Source organism: Pteronotus mesoamericanus, unplaced genomic scaffold, assembly GCF_021234165.1.
Source record: "Pteronotus mesoamericanus isolate MK-2021 breed Mesoamerican mustached bat unplaced genomic scaffold, CSHL_Meso_final contig_40, whole genome shotgun sequence".
NCBI classification, from domain to species: Eukaryota; Metazoa; Chordata; class Mammalia; order Chiroptera; family Mormoopidae; genus Pteronotus; species Pteronotus mesoamericanus.
Window position 1 is genome coordinate 10,452,092 of NW_026555150.1, and position 17,626 is coordinate 10,469,717.

Consider the following 17,626-nt stretch of genomic DNA (forward strand, 5'->3'; position numbering starts at 1 on the left):
TCCACCAAAAAACTACTTGACCTGATACGTGAATTTGGCAAAATAGCGGGATAAAAAGTCAATATTCAGAAATCAAAGGCATTTTTGTACACTAAGAATGAAATATCAGAATCAGAAATCAGGAAAAAATCTCATTTGCTATAGCAACAAAAACAAAAAATAAAGTATATAGGAATAAACTTAACCAAGGGGGTAAAAACCTGTATGCAGAAAACTGTATGACACTGAAGAAAGAAATTAAGGAAGGCACAAATAAATGAAAGCATACACTGTGTTCATGGATTGGAAGAATTACCATTATCAAAATGTCCGTACTACCCAAAGTAATTTATAGATTCAATGCAATCTCTATTGAAACACCAAGGATGTATTTCACAGACATAGAACAAACATTTCAAAAGTTTATATGGAACTGTAAACAACCCTGAATAGCTGCAGCAACTTTGAGAAAGAAGAACAAAATAGGAGGGATCACAATACCTGACATGAAGCTATATTACAAGGCCACTGTAATCAAAACAGTCTGGTACTGGCATAAGAACAGACACATTGATCAATAGAACTCAATAGAGAGCCCAGAAATAAACCCATGTCTCTATGGTCAATTGATATTGGCAGAGGGTGCAGAAGTATAAAATGGAGTAAAAATAGCCTCTTCAACAAATGGTGTTGGGAGACCTGGACAGCTACATGCAAAAAAATTGAAATTCAGCCTCCAGCTTACACCATACATAAAAATAAACTCAAGATGGATAAAAGACTTAAATATAAGTCTTAATACCATTAAAGTCCTAGAGGAGAGCACAGGCAGGAAACTCACAGACATCCCACGCAGCAATATTTTCACTGATATGTCCCCTAGAGCAAGGGACATAAAATAAAGTATAAACAAATGGGACTTCATCAAAATAAGAAGCTTCTGCACAGCTAAAGAAAATATCAGCAAAATGAAAAGGGAACCAATTGTATGGGAAAATATATTTGCCAGTTTAGCTTCCAAAATATAAAAAAAACTCACATGACTCCACTCCAGGAAGACAAACAATCCAATGAAAAAATGGGCAAGGACCTAAACAGACACTTCTCCAAGGAGGACATACACAGGGCCCAGAGATGTATGAGAAGGTGCTCAGCATCACTAGCTATCAGAGAAATGCAAATTAAAACGACAATGCATTACCACTTCACACAGGTCAGAATGGCCATCATAAACAAATCAGAAAGCAACAGGTGCTGGCGAGGTTGTGGAGGAAAGGGAACCCTAGTCCACTGTTGGTGGGAATGCAGACTGGTGCAGCCACTGTGGAAAAGAGGTTGGAATTTCCTCAAAAAGCTAAAAGTGGAAGTGTCTCTTGACCTGACAATTCCACTACTAGGATTATTCCCTCAGAATCCCAAAACACCAATTCAAAAGAACCCATGCACCCCAATGTTCATAGCAGCACAGTTTACAATTGCCAAGTGCTGGAAGCAACCTAAGTGCCCATCTGTAAATGAGTGGATTAAAAAACTATGGTACATTTACAGAATGGAATACTACACAGGTGAAAGAAAGAGCTATTACCCTTTGTAACAGCATGGGTGGAACTGGAGAGCATTATGCTAAGTGAAATAAGCCAGGGGGTGAAAGACAAGTACCACAGGATCTCTCCTATAAGTGGAACCTAATCAACATAATAAGCAAGTAAGCAAAATATAACCAACAGCATTGAAAAAAAAAGAAACTGACAGTAAGGAGGGGGAAGGAGGGAAGGGGGTGACAGGGAAAAGAAGGGGAAGGGTCAAATCAAGGATCATGTATAAAGGACCCATGGACAAAAACAAAGTGGGGAAGGACTGATGGTGGTGGGCGGGGGGTGGGTGGGGCAGGGGAAAGTGATGGCGGGAGATTGAGACAAACGCGTTTGAACAATAAAAAATAAAGACTGGAACCCGGTCTGTCTGATTCTTAACCATTTATGCTATGTTGCCTCTGTGAATGAATTTCTATATAATGAGAGTAATTTTAGCATTTATTTCATCAGAGGCCACCAGTTTCTAACACTTACAGACAACCTTCTGGGTCATCTGCCACTAACCTGGAAAACTTGAGAGACACACACTTCCTGCTGAGGCTGATCTGGAAGAGCTCTCTGCCAGTGTCTGCACTGTCTCTTGAATGGGACTGAGAAAGGCGCAGCTAGTCTTGCACAGAAATTTTAAAAATCTACAATGTATTTCTCTATTGTACCATTCTTAGCATAGTCCTTAAACTGTCACAATTGATGTGGCAGTGGCTACAGGGGGCTTGAAGTGAGTAGGGAGATGCTGTTACTATTTTTATTGAAATCTGTATTTATTCTTATCCTGTCGTCTTCAGGATTCCGAGTCCTTGCAGTGTCATGCTTCGTAAATGCTTGGTATGTGCTTAGTCATCTTAGGCAAACCCATTCTCCTCTGCACTGCACTCTATACATTGTATGTATTTGTTAGCTTCCTTACCCACTAGCAGTGCTTCACGTTCAGATTTGATAGGACTGTTGTTCAGGGTCTTCTCAAGAGGGCAGTCACTATCCTGGCTCGATGCACACAGTCTAGAAGCACAGTTTTCCTGTGGGAATAATATGCTTCCTGGGTCAGTCCACCTTAATTGACAACAGGCTTGGTTTCAATTATACAAAAGGGAACACTAAAAGCAATACTGTCCAATATGTCATTGAATGGGAGGAGGAAAACTATGAATTATAAAAGTATCCCACATAATCCAAAGCTTCTTTATGCTATGGATTCAAAACACAGAAAAAATAGACATTTATCTTCATCAGTTTTAGTTTCCTGCCTTCATCATTCTTGACTCTATACCAGTAATCTGGAGGCCCAGACCTTATATTTACTATTTTCTAGATGTCAGGCATTGTTCTACAGATGAGAAAAGTGAGGCTCAGATAAATTCGGTGAATTGCCCAGGATCAAATTGCTAGGAAGTGTTAGAACCTGGATTTCATCCCAAGCCATCCACTGTTAAAAAGACCATCCTTTTTTTTTTTTTAGGTCCACATTCTGCTAAAGGCCAAGTCCCATTTCTGAATGTACAAGTTAGCTAATCCATTTGTAGGTAATCAACTTTTAACTTCTGAACTAAAAATTAACATCTCTATTGACTATCAACTTTCTCTCTCTTCTCTCTGATAAGGACGTCACCAGTTAGGATATTCCAGACTTTACAGCAAGAAATGGCCATGATCAAAAATACCATTACTTAGTGGCCTTCTGTGTTGCAAGTTTTCTCTTTCTGAGCATAGCAGGCATGTTTCATAAAAGATTAGGGAAATCCATGACCTGAGTATCGAATTGAATCAAATAAAAAAATACCTCCAGACCTTTCATGGATCTTTCTTTCCCTCTTTGGATACTAACAACATATTTTCCATATTATAAATGTGCAGGAAAAGCCTTTAGAAGGAATAAATGAAATCATTGCTTTGGTCTCACTGCTATTGTATAAGAAAATGCTGGGGATATGCTCTTGGCAGGGCACATCATGTCTGACTCATATGTTTTGTCACTTCTTCCCTTCCACAAACCCTCAGCAGGGACAGATTTCCTTCTGTTTTCTTTAAATATGTCTTCAAAGCTTCCAGTATGCTGCACCTGAACAAAACAAATGGTCTATGCTGCCATACGTGTTTTCTGAATGTACAGGCTTCCTGGCTGTAGTCAGAAGGGAAACCTTTATTGATAATCTACTCAATCCTTGGCCTTTAGAATTCAATCCAGGAAGTAACTATCATGCCAAGTTTGATTTAGGCCACTGGCTTACCTTCTAAACCATGGGCTGCAAATCTGCTTCTAACCTCCTTAAAACATTAAATTATCTATTAAGCCATTTCTTAAGTATGAGAGTTTAACAGACTTGGGGTGATTTAAGATGTGAAGACATCCTGATAAGTTTTAGCCATCCTGAATAGAAATGTAGCCTTATTGAAACTTGACTTCAGTTTTATATAGCTGGCATTTAAAAAATTAGAAGGTATATTGAAGGGATGCTTATCACCTTGAATTTTACTAGCAGATTGAAAGAACTAGTTCTTTCTGTAGTAAGGCAGATATAAGTCACCCTGCAAAACGCTGACAATAAATCACACTGTGGTTTACTGTCAAGAAACCCAAACAAAAACAAAAAAGATTCCTCCTTCCTGAAAAGTATTGCTTTCCTTTCAAACTAAAATTACTTTTGCAGTCTAATGTGATGGTACTTTGCTTCCTAACATAACTGTGTCAGGTTGAAATATTTTCTAACAAATCAGCTTCCCAGAGAAGATAAGTTTATAATGAACTGTCATGACTTTTTCTGAAAGCTTTGCTTAAAATCCCAGAAAAAAAACCATATTCTGACTCACATTTTCCTGACTATCATTTGGATCTCTTTCCTTGTCCTCTTTAGTTGGTATGTCATGGTATATTCAGTTTCTGAATGGGAAACACTTAGACTTAGGCACAATATGGCAAGTTTCTTCCATATACATCATTTGACCTCTTGCTTCTTTAAATTAAATACTTTATAAAGCAGAAAGCTGCTTACACTAAAGCACTAAAAAAGGCCTTACACTAAAAATGCCCTCAAGTCAATTTTTGATGTCGATCCTAAAGGGTATTTTTAAGCGTAATGTCTTTAGCATAATCCCATGTCTATTTATAGTGTTCCGGCTACACATTCCATTTTAAGCAAGAAGTGAAATAGCTAATGTAGCAGTTCTGGGACATTTCAGAAGCTCTGATAGTTCAAGGAAAGTCCTGATAAATAAAGCAGCCTTGGCGCTTTTCAATTAAAAGCTTGATAAATGAATTTCTCTGGTATTATGCTTGTTTCTTTAATAGCACCCACAAAACTGGAAAGTAAGTTGGTTTTATGGAGTGGAAGAATTAAAAGCATATTGCAAACGGTCTCTAGAAGAAAATACTTTCAATCATTTGTTTTAACTACACCAAGGTTGCCAGTTCTTAATGGGACTCTGGGGGAAGTCACTATGTTGGCACATGCAACCAGTGTGCCTGTATGCATTACATCTTCCTGAGCTGAGCACATAAGATAAAGAGCATGAGCTCTTGTGGAACTGTAGCATTCTTGATTTCTGGTTCTTGTTCTAAGATACTAATCTTCTCTTCCTTCTGAGACATTAAAATCAGGCAGTTTCAGATAATGGATCTTCCTTTTCAGAGAATAACTTCGGTTGAATGTTTAGGCATAAAAGAAATTAGAGAGTTATGCTGGAGACACCACCAGCAGACTTTATGCATCCTTAAATAGACCAGACACCCTATTCATGGTTGTGATACAATAATCCATTCAGATGTTAGTAGACTCTCTTAGAGGTCCTCACTGATGTTTCTTAACGCTATAGGTTCTAATTAGGCCAAGTCCCATCTTAGCCTTCTTGATTGCTACCATGTAGCTTTAGAATATTCTTTGTTTTTCAAGGTTTCTCCTTTTTTGGTTTTGGACATGTTACCTGCAACTGCTATTCCACAAAGAAATGTTAATGTTCTAGTTGCTTTGTGTTTCTACCTTTAATGAAATGCTTAATTAAAGGTATTCTGTGTCACAGGAGTTTTCTATGTTGTTATTTGCTTGACAATATGAAGTGTGCACTCAAGTCTTGAGAAGATGGGGTATACACTCTGGCTTTTTCCAAGAGGGAAGGCTGAGAAATTTTAGGGATGTACTGATTTTTTATTCATTGAAAAGTGCACTCTCTAGAAAGAACCCTTAGAAATGCAAAGGACTCACAATTAAAAGCAGAGTCCTTGATTCAAGAATTACCCTGGAGGTGGGGCTTTTAAATCCCCAGTCAGTCAAACATTCCAAACATTCTCCCTATTGCAGCAACTTCCTGAGCATTTTCACTGTCACTGAAAAGGGGGGAATGAAGTAAGGGAAAAGGTTCACTTAGGACTCATGTACCTTTTCTTTAAGATTTTCCAACATTTTTTCCACCTGCAACTTGTCATCTTTGATTTTTTCAAGTTCAGCTTCTTTCCTTTTGTATTCCTCTTGGACTTTGAGTAGATGCTACAAGAAAGACCAAAGGCAATCAAGTCTTAAGGAGCCACAGTTCAATTAAAAACCTTGGCTGAAATTAGATATTAGGCTGGCCTGCCTCACTTTACCCTAGCACACATAATCATTTCTTCATGCAAAAATATTAATGGAAAAATCAAGAAACTTTTCACTTAAAATTATTTTTATTTGACTCTTCCTTTGTATTTGTTCATACTTTTGAAAGAGTCTGAAAAGATGACTGATCTAATTGTAATAGGGCACAGCCAGGGTCCCCCCAAAGGGTATTTGTAATGGGGTCCAGAGATTGGGATGTCCAAGAAAAATATATTCTCCCACCCCAGGGCAGGCTTCCATGGGGGATGGGAGCCTTGAGCAGGGCCATTGAGAGTCATTTTGTATGTCAATAACAAGATAGCTTCATTCCTCATATGCAAGAGGGTTATTTTGCATATCACCAAAGCTAATCAGGAAGGTTTCAAAGACTTAATACAGAATGTTACTGGGAGAGGAGGAGAAGGAGAGATAGGGGACTGCAGGAGACACAAAGGGACACAGACTCTGGGGAACAGTGTGAAGACCACGCGGGAAGAAAGGGGAGAGAAAGGACTCTTGCTAGTGGGCCATGAGAAGGTGCCACATGGTTATGGATTAAGAGCCGGAGATCGCCGCGACTCAGTGGATGGTGCTGAGACCTGCGAGAGGCCTGCCCAACCGAGCCCCGGACTTCTGTTTTTTTTTCTTCTGAAGGACGGCACCCTGATTGGCCTGACTGGCCTACCTGGGCAAAGGGGGAAGGCAGGACGGTGTGTGTGCTGGTGATTGTTTTGAAGGGATTTTGAGGTTTAAGGGTGACATTTAGCCATTAATCAAACCTGTATAACTTTTGAATCAATAGTTTCTTTTCCTTTTCACCAAACTCTGTCATTCAGAGCCATAATTCCAAGGGTGGCGGGCAAAGGACCCACAACCGAGGGGTCCCGGGGAAGGAGGGTGTCGTTTCGGTAACAGCATCTGGGCATCCCCCCATCCACAGGTCCTTTTGTTCAGTACCATAATCACTTAATTTTCCTATTCCAAGGTAAGGATAGAGTGCAGTTAATACCATGTGGACAATATCTTGATTGCTGCATAAAACTTAATGTTATAAAGCATCCTTGTAAATAGCCATTTTCTAAGCCAAATTTGATTTCTTTGAGGAAAGTAGTAAAGAATCCAAATTTTCACAAATGTTAGTTTCCATAACAATAGGTAAGAAACTAGATTTATCATTATTTATGATTTCAACAGATACTATTAGCATCTAATATGTGCCAAGCATTGGGCAAAGGGTTTCATATGCATAATCTCCTTTAAGCCTCACAGTAATCCCATGATACATAATCCTGAGGTTTAGAGAGGTTTAGTGGTTTGCCTAAGGTCATTCAGTGGCAGAGCTAGGATTTAGACCTGGATTGCATCAACCCCATAGTCCATGCTTGTAACCACCGTAGTAGACTATACATCTTTTGGGGATAATATGGGAGAAATTTTGTCATTGTTTATAAGGCATTTTTTTCCAATAAAAATAATCAAACTGAGTAAATTAATTTTTCAGAGGGTACAGACCAAATTGTCTCAATGAAGTCTTTGAAGTAATGAAATGGAAAAAAATAGTTTACCACTTTTTAATTGCATTTAAATTGAAGAACTGACCTTAAGTAGAATGGTTTCAAAATCAAGGTTAAGAGGGGAAAATGACAAGAAAATGTTTCCATAATTTTGCTTTTCAGAGACCTGCAAAAGGCCATTGGAAGGACTAAAAGACACAGTACAACGTACACTGTCAAAATTCTTTGAACTCTAGTTGAGGCGATACAATTTTTGGTGTGAAGATTTCTGATGTAATTTACTTGTTCTAATTAAACTCCATGGTGACAGTGAAAGAAAAGTAAGCATTACTTCATACTTTTTGCTAACAGGAAAGGTGAAATATTAATATGATATTGCTTGTCACACAGGAAGACAATGGTAACATAAGTAATAGGAATATGGGGCTCTTAGTGCAAGCAATAAGCTTTGCTCTAAAAAATCCAAGGCATACAATTTAAAAAATATTACGCAATTTAAATTGTAAGGAAAATGGCCAGTAGTCTAGCAAGACAGAAGAAGATAGTACAGTTGCTCAGAAGTATTACTCCTTTACTATAACGAGAACAGCTATTGATATATATATTAAATTCTAGGCTCACTGTGGTGATGGTTACGTGAAACTTTTAAGATATTGGACACCCATTACACAATGTTGTTTATGCAATGACAGTTAGAGGCACTTACTTACTTTATTTTTTATACTTGGAAAAATGTTCAGGTAAACTGACTCACATAAATGACTGTGATAACAAAATAAAAGCAAAATGGTACTATATGCCCACAGCATTGACACTTAAAAACCCATAACACCCCTGATTCTATCCAAATCAAGGGTAGGATTCCTGCCTTTCCTTCTAAAAGGCTGTATTATTCAGCATTGTATTGACTAGATACTGGCACTTTTTCATATATAAGTACCTGTGGTTATTCATAAGAACCCTGAGGCTCTGTCCAGATCCCAAAGTAGATTATGTTCAGTGTAGTTTTATTAAGTATTTTTCACTGAACACTCACTCTCTGAAAAATGGTGATCCATTGCTATCACTCTATTAACAAGAATATTTCATTTATAACAACACATAATCCCCTCCTCATCTATGCCAGATAACAGAACATAAAGAAGAACAAGAGGTTTGCTATTCTATTTGCTTGCAGGGGACCCTTTTATATGTGAGGAGTTGATGTTATACTTTCACAAAGCTCAGAAAATTAAAATGCCTTTACCTGTTGCATTCCTTGCAAGGCTTGTTGCAGGAGTTTTAACTGCTGTTCCTTATTTGGGTCATCTTCTCTGTGGGCTTTGCCTTGTTCTTGTTTGAGTAGTTCTACTTCATTCCTATAGGCATCAAGCTGCCAACGGAGGCTGTCATTTTCTTCCTTCAGAGCTTCTGCCTGTGATACTAAGGCTAAACAATATAAAGTAGTGAAACCATATATCCAGATTCCTTTGTGCTTCCTTTTATTACCAAGAAAACTTAGTGTTTTAAACTGACATGTATATGTATTAGAGAATCCCAAAGATTCCACCAAGAAACTACTAGAACTGATAAATGACTTCAGTAAAATAGCGGGATACAAAATTAATATCCAGAAATCAGTTGCATTTTTATATGCCAATAATGAACTATCAGAAAGGGAATGAAAAAAAAATCCCATTCACAATTGCTTCAAAAAGAATACAATACCTAGGAATAAATCTAGTCAAGGATGTAAAAGACCTGTACTCAGAAAATTATAAGACACTGAAGAAAGAAATTGAAGAAGACACAAATAAGTGGAGGCACAAACCACATTCATAATAGAAAGAATTAACAGCATTAAAATGTCCATATTATCCAAAGCAATCTATAGATTCAACTCAATTTCTATCTAGATACCAATGACGTATTTCACAGAACTAGACAAAATGTTTAAAAATTTTATATGGAACCACAGAAGACCCTGAATAGTAACAGCAATCCTGAGAAAGAAGAAAAAAGTTGGAGGAATAATGCTACCTGATATCAAACTATATTATAAGGCCATAGTAATCCAAATAGCAAAGCACTGGCAGAAAAACAGACAAGGATCAATGGAACAGAAGAGAGGACGCAGAAATAAACCCAGAACTTTATAGTCAATTCATATCCAACAGAGGAAGCAAGCACATACAATGGGCTAAAGAGAGTTTATTCAATGAATTATGTTGGGAAAATTGGACAGATACATGCAGAAAAATGAAACAAGGTCATCTTCTTATGTCACACACAAGAATAAATTCAAAATGGACTAAAGACTTAAATGTAAGACTTTAAGCCATCAAAATCCTAGAAGAAAACATAGGCAGTAAAATCTCAGACATTGCTTGCAGAAACATTTTATCTATCTCCTCAGGCAAGGGAAACAGAAGAAAAAAATAAACAAATGGGACTATATCAAACTAAAAAGTTTTTGCACAGCAAAGGAAAACATCAACAAAATAAAAAGACAACCCAAGAATGGGAGAAAATATTCACTGATACATCTGATAATTTGTAAACAACTCATGCAACTCAACACCAAAAAACCCCCAAACAATCCAATTTAAAAATGGGCAAAGGACTTGAAAAGACACTTCACCAAGAAGGACATACAGATGGACGATAGGCACATGAAAAGACGCTTAATGTCACTAACCACCAGACATATGCAAATTAAAACCACAATGAGATACCATTTCACACCTGTCTGAATGGCCATCATCAATAAATCAACAAACAAGTGGTGGTGAGGATGGTGAGAAAGGGGAACTTTTTTGTGCTGTTGGTAGGAATGCATGCTGGTGCAGCCACTGTGGAATGCAGTATAGAGATACCTCAAAAAATTAAAAATAGAAATGCCTTTTGACCCAGCAATCCTACGTTTGGGACTATATCTAAAGAAACCCGAAACACTAATTCAAAAGCACATAAGCACCACTTTGTTCGTTGTAGCGTTTTTTATAATGGCTAAGGTATGGTAGCAGTCCAAGTGTCCATCAATAGATGAGTAGATAAAACAACTATGGGACATTTACACAATGCAATACTACTTGGCTGTAAAGAAGAAGAAAACTTTACCCTTTGTGACAGTGTGGTTGGACCTGGAGAACATTAAGCTAAGCCAGTCAGAGAAAGACAATTACAACTTGATTTCACTCATATAGGCAATCTAATGAAGAAATTGAATGAACGAGCTAAATAAAGACAGACTTGTAGATGGAGAACAGGTGATAGCTATGGGGGCAGTGAAGGGGTGGAGGAATTGAGCAGAAAGGAAAAAGGACTCATGGACATGGACAACAGTGTGGTGATTTTGGGGGGCAGGGGAAGGGGCTATAAGGGCAACAAGTGGCAATGTAATAAAATTTAAGAAAATAAAAAAGGGAAAAATAAATTGACATGTATAAAAAGCCTCTCAAAGAGAAACTTTAGGTTCTAGTTGGCCATGGCAGCAAGGGATGGACACAAAAGCACAGGCCCATTTTTATAAATTAACAGAGGACTTCAGCACATGAAAATCATCATCATACTTCATATTCTTCACCCCAAATATAACTAAGATGTTTATAGGTAACGTCAGTTACTTTTCTTTGAATAGCAGCAAATTATATGAGCCCTGTAATAAAAAAAAATATAGAGCTAATTTTCTTGAACTGATGACTGTCCACACAATATTTTTGTTGACAGTTGTTTTTAAAATATGTAGCCTTGATTTGCGGAGAGAATGGAGACAGTAGCTGGCAGGATCCCAGTGCGGACTCCTCCCCCATACTGCAACAGCGTGAGTGGACCCAATAACCCTGCCCCCAGGAGGGACTCCACCACGCCCTGAGCTGTCTAAGGCGGCCTGCTGAATGCAGAGTGAATAGATTAACAGCTGAAGGAGACAGCCATAAGCAGTAGATTACTAGAAGTCTGGAACAGACTGCCTAAGGTCAGACAGGGTCAACATCTGACATCATCAGAGGCAGATCCAGAAAGTAAAAACAGAGGTCTCCAACCATAGAAGTTCACACCACAAAGTCAGGAGATCAAGACAGATCAACTTAAGAAGAAGCAGGAAAAGAGAAGAGTCTCACAAATAATGGGAACACAGAGAAATATGCCCCACTCGAAGGGAAAGGAGCAATCCTGAGAAAGGAAACTAAATGAAATAGAGTCAAGTAAATTATCAGATATTGAGTTCCAAACAACGGTTCTAAGGAAGCTCAATGAGCTCAGTGAGCTCAGAGAGAATTAAAAAAAACTACATGGAAACTATAAGGAACTAACTGCAAACTATATCAACATGAAAAAGGACACAGAAACGATCACTAAGACACAAGACGAAATGAAGAATACAATTTCTGAATTGAAGAACACAGTAGAAGGAATCAAAAGCAGGCTAGAGGAAACTGAGGACCAAATCAGTGAGCTGGAGGATAAGGTAGAAAAAAGCTCCCAGAAAGAGCAAGAAAATGAAAAAAGACTCAAAAAGAATGAAGAGGCATTAAGGGAAATGCAGGACAACCTAAAATGTAATAATATCCATATAATAGGGATACCAGAAGGAGAAGAGGACGAGGAAGGGATAGAGAACCTGTTTGAAAAAGTAATGATGGAAAACTTCCCCAATTGGAGGAGAGAAAGGGTCTCATGGATCCAGGAGGCACAGAGGGTCCCATTCAAGAGGAACCCAATGAAGCCCATTCAAAGACACATCATCATTGAAATAGCAAATATCAAAGACAAACAGAGCATCCTAAAGCAAGCAAGGGAGAAAGAGGTAGTAACATATAAGGGAGCCCAAATATGGCTAGCAGCTGACTTCTCAACAGAAACACTGAAAGCCAGAAGGGAGTGGCAAGAAATATTCCAAGTAATGAAAAGCAAAGGCCTGCAACCAAGACTGCTCTACCCAGCAAGGCTCTCAGTCAAAATGGAAGGCAAAATAAGGAGTTTCCCAGACAAAAGAAGGCTGAAAGAATACACCTCCACCAAACCAGCACTGCAAAATATGCTAAGGGGACTGCTTTAACATGAAGAAAAAGTTCTATGAATACCCAGTTTCTTTCAGAGTTGTCAATACTTGATATTACCAATATTTTTAATACTCAATAATCGGATTGTGACAATGATGTAATTTTAATTGTTCATTTACTCTTTGTTGAAACTAAACCTGTTTTTGTATATTTCTTGCCTATTTCTATTATTTTTAAAGAAAGCTTTAAATGACATTTTGGTATTCTTCATCTATTTATTGATTAAAAGTTTGTAGAACTTTTTTCCTTAAAAAACAAAAGAAAACAAAATAACCTATTAACCATGTTTTAGATGTGTTGTGAATACTTTCCTATTGTATTCCTTGTCCTTTAACTTTTTTATATGTATATTACTATATAGTTAAATGTTTAATATATTCATATTGTCAATATTTACTTTATAGCTTCTGGGGTTGAATATTTTACTTTGGGTCATGATAAATATTAGTTCTATTTTCTTCTAAAACTCCTTAGATTCTACTTATTGATTTTTAACTCACCTGAATATTTCTTGTATAATGTGTGAAATAGGGCTCTATATTTGTTTTTTCAAGTACTGGTGGTCCATGCACCTTATTTGTTGAATAAGCCTTATTTTACCCATTGATTTGAAATATCAACTTAATCATATGTTATATTGTTAGACAGATATATATGTTTGTCTCTCGAATGCTCATTATATTTCATTGATCTACTTGATTATTTCTGTGCTGATGTCATGTTGGTTTAATTGCTGAGACTTTATAACGGTTTTAAATTTTTAAAAATATTTTATAATTAACTTTGACATTTAAAAATTAAATAAAATCAATCTACATTTAAGGAAGAAAGAAAGAGAGAGAGAGATGGAACTCCTATGTTTTGCGACAACCTGGGTGGAACTGGAGGATATTAAGCTAAGTGAAATAAGCCAGTTGATGAAAGACAAATGCCATATGATCTCAACTATAAGTAGACTCTTATTCAACAAAATAAACTAACAAGCAAAATAAACCACAGGCACAGAAACATGGAGCAGACTAGAAGTGACCAGAGGAGATGGGGAAAGAGGACAATGGTGGACAGAAGGGGAAGAGACTAGACAAAGAACATGTATGAATGACCCATGGACATGGACAACAGAGTGGGAATTGACTGTGGGAGTTGGGGGTGGGGTTGGGATGGGTGGAGGGCGGTAAAGGGATAAAAACAGACAACTTTAATAGAATAAACATGATGTATAAGTAAAAAAATAAATTAATATGTTTACAAAAAGAAAAAAGAAAAATGTAGCCTTGACTGGTCCTACAGAAGAAAGGTAAATGTAAAAACTAAGACACAAGACTTCAGTTTCTAGTCTAGCTTAGAAGTTGCCACTCCACCTCAAAAACATGTAAAAAGCTGAACAAACTGAAAAATCAACAACTCTTCTTAGATCCATGAGAGGAGTGAAGTAATACGGCAAACTGCTATCTCCGAAACTGGGGAGACAGATAGGTGAGTACAGAGAACCTTGACTTACCAGATGAGAAACACAAGAGCAGAGCCCTTGCTGGTTTGGCTCAGTGGATTGAGCACTGAATTGCGAAGCAAAGGGTTGCCAGTTCAATTCCAAGTATAGGGCACATGCCTGGGTTGCAGGCCATGTCCCCGTAGGGGGTGTGTGAAATGCAACCACACATTGATGTTTCTCTCCCTTTCTCCCTCCCTTAAGAAAGAAGGAAAGAAAGAAAGAAAATCTTCAAAAAAAAACCCACAAAAAAGAAAAATAAACACAGGAACAGAAACCTCAACAGGAACCAGTGCCAAAGTAGGAAAATCTAAACTACAATTGTCAAATTGCTGGAGGCTCAGTATGAGCAAGTCTGAGACTTAAAAAGTTAAGGGACACTCAGTCATAGTAAGGTCCTTAACCTTCTGTGAGCTTTATCTCCAGGAGCTCAATAAGATCCTCACAGAGAATATCTCAGAAAAATCCCCTAGTACTTCCAGCAGGGGGAGGGGATAGAAACAATTTTGTACACCACAATATTGTGTTCTTCTTAAAAAGGCCTGCCTCCAGAAGAAACTTTTTAGCGGAATGTAACCTGTTGGGGTTTTACTGGATCCTAAATTACCTGGGGATGGAAAACATCCAACTCTAGCCCCCTCTAGTCATCATGTTCTACCTAAGAGGGGAAAAACAGAGAAACACTTGTAAATTATAGTCCAGAGATACAAGGTCACTAAAGCACCTAATCATAGGACTATAGAATGCTTTCCCTCCCCCACACCTTACTGCTGCACTACTAAAGTCTTATTTACTAGAGTTCCTTTTACCTAGTACATTATGTTCAGATTTCAACAACAACAACAAAAAAATTGCAAGGCATACTGAAAGGTAAAAAACACCATTTAAAGAGACAAAACAGGGATCAAAACCAGAGTCAGAAACACCAGGAAAGTTGCAAATATCAGACCTTGAATTTAAAACAATTATGATTAATATGCTAAGCTTTAATGGAAAAAGTAGATAATGTGCAAAAATAGAGTAATGGAAATTCTAAGAACCCTAAGAATAAAAAACATTGTAAAATACATGAAAAATGCCTTTTACATGTTTATTAATAGATGGGACAAGCTGTGGAAAAAATCTCTGAGCTTGAGGAGGGTATTACAATAGAAACTGCCTAAACTGAAGAGAAAAGAGAAAAAAAGGCTGAAAAAAATCCAAACAGAATATCCAAGCACTCTGGGACAACTACAAAAGATGTAGCCCACATGTAATGAGAATATCAAACAGGAAAGAAAGGAACAGAAGCAATATCTGAAGCAATAATGACTGAAAATTTCCCCAAATTAATGTCAAACACCAAACCACAGACCTAGGAAGCTCAGAGATCAAACAGGATAAACACCAAAAAAGACATCTCAACAGACACATCGTTAAAGATATACCAGTGTCAAGTAAGCATCATCATATGTCATCATATATCATATGTCACAGGGAAATTGAAAATTAAAAAAACAATGTGATATAATTACACATCCAATAGGCTTGCCAAAATACAAAGACAACACCAAGTGCTCGGGAGGATGTGGAGCAAACAGGATCGCTACTGCCGTTGGGGATGCAAAATGGTATAGCCACTTTGGAAAATAGTTTGGCAGTTTCTTATAAAATTAAACATACTCTTACATTTGATTCAGTAATCATGCCCCTTGGTATATACTCAACTGAAGTCAACTGAAAATGTATGTCTCCACAAAAACTTGCACATGGATTTTTAGAGCAGCTTTATTCATAACTGCTAAAACTTGGAAACAACCACAATATTCTTTAGTATGTGAATGGATAAACTAACAGTGGTCCATCCAGACAATGGGCCATTACTCAGCGCTAAAAAGAAATGAGCTATCAAGCCATGAAAAGACCTGGAGGAATATAAAAGAAACCAGTTAAAGGGGCTATCATACTGTACCAACTATATGACATTCTGGAAAAGGCAAAACTACTTTTACAGTAAAAAAAATCAGTGGTTTCCAGGGGTTAGAGGAGGAGGGAAGGACGAATAGTCAGAGTACAGAGGATTTTTAGGTCAATGCAACTATTCTGTATGATATTACAGTGGTGGATACATACATTTTGAACATTTGTCAAAACACATACAATGTATAACCCCAAGAGTCAACTCTAATGCAAACTATGGACTTTAGGTGATAATGATGTAATTATTGATTATAACAAATGTACCCCTGTGGTTCAGGATGTCAAAACTGGGGGAGGCTATGTCTGGGGGGATGAGGTATTTGGGAACTCTATACTTCCTGTTCAATTTTGTTGTGAACCTAAAACTGCTCTAAAATGTAAAGTTTATTGATTGAAATAAATATCTAAGACACATGGGGAAACTTAGGTTAAATTTAATAATTTATGGCTCTGGAACATTTCAGAAGATCAAAAATCTTAAGAGATATTTAAAAATATTTAATCAGAGGATCTGCTTTCGCTCAACAAACATTTACTGAGTACTTGTCATGCCACAGGCTTATGACTGTGATAAAAAATGAGATTCCACTAATCTCTATTGTTTACGCTCCAAATTAATGGAAACATTTGTAGATTAATTCTTTTAGATTCCTAACAGAGCATAAGGCCCTGAAAAGAAACATTATCAAAATGGATCAAAATTACAAATCTGTATATTAAATGTATACGAAAGTTAAAAGGCAATTTGACAAAGGTGGGCATTTTGTCAGCTACCTATGGGGAGGGACTTCAGGTAGAAAAAAGTGAAAGAAAGTACATAATAGAAACCAAATCTTCAAGATTATCAGTTATAAATGGTGAAACAAGAGTTTTCTAAAGGGATTTCAAAGACAAGACTCATCCTCTACATAATAAATGGAAAAAAGTTGTGTTTTACAAAGATCAAACATCTAGAAGAAAACCTTATGCCGAAGGTAAAACATTCCTTATTCATAAAAGGAAGCTGTGTCTTTGGGAGGTGTTAGGTTTAATTCTATGGCTTTGACTAGAGGGTTTTCCTAAAACAATCAGGTAAGTGATTAGGCTGATGTGATTAGACTGTCTATCCAAATCAGATGGTGTGGGGGAGGGACAGGGCAGGGGAGAGCAATGGGATAAAAGGTGGGACAACTGTAACTGAACAACAATAAAACAATCAGTGAATCAGAAAATGCCAGCATAATAGAAAGGGTCCTGGTGAGAAAATTTTTCTGGTAGTGTTGAGATATGTTTTCAGTGTTCACATTTGTTTTCTCCCCATAGCCATGCAATTATCCTAATATGGCTATTTTAAATCTTACATTTTTGTTTAAAAAATTACAAAAGACCTTTGGCATGACACATTCAATTTATGTTTGGTTTTATTTTTTGCTGTAATCACACAGGTTTTGTGGCTTTGAAGAAAAAGCTATTACATGGAGATTTGGACTCAAGTTCTGGAAACAGCCCA

The 17,626-nt window shown here is 37.2% G+C and overlaps 1 protein-coding gene across 7 annotated transcripts in view; it reads right to left on the reverse strand.

Annotated features, from left to right (window-relative positions):
* Nucleotides 1–17,626, reverse strand: part of ENOX2 (ecto-NOX disulfide-thiol exchanger 2) — a 384,343-nt gene that overhangs the window by 9,585 nt on the left and 357,132 nt on the right. For 6 of the 7 annotated variants that reach the window (XM_054577016.1, XM_054577017.1, XM_054577018.1 and 3 more), the window contains 3 exons: nucleotides 8,894–9,075; nucleotides 5,942–6,049; nucleotides 2,482–2,590 (listed from right to left, as the gene is read on the reverse strand). In XM_054577016.1, the coding sequence (XP_054432991.1) occupies nucleotides 2,482–2,590; nucleotides 5,942–6,049; nucleotides 8,894–9,075 (399 nt within the window). The remainder of the gene's footprint in view (nucleotides 1–2,481; nucleotides 2,591–5,941; nucleotides 6,050–8,893; nucleotides 9,076–17,626) is intronic. The other variant, XM_054577020.1, reaches the window with a different exon arrangement.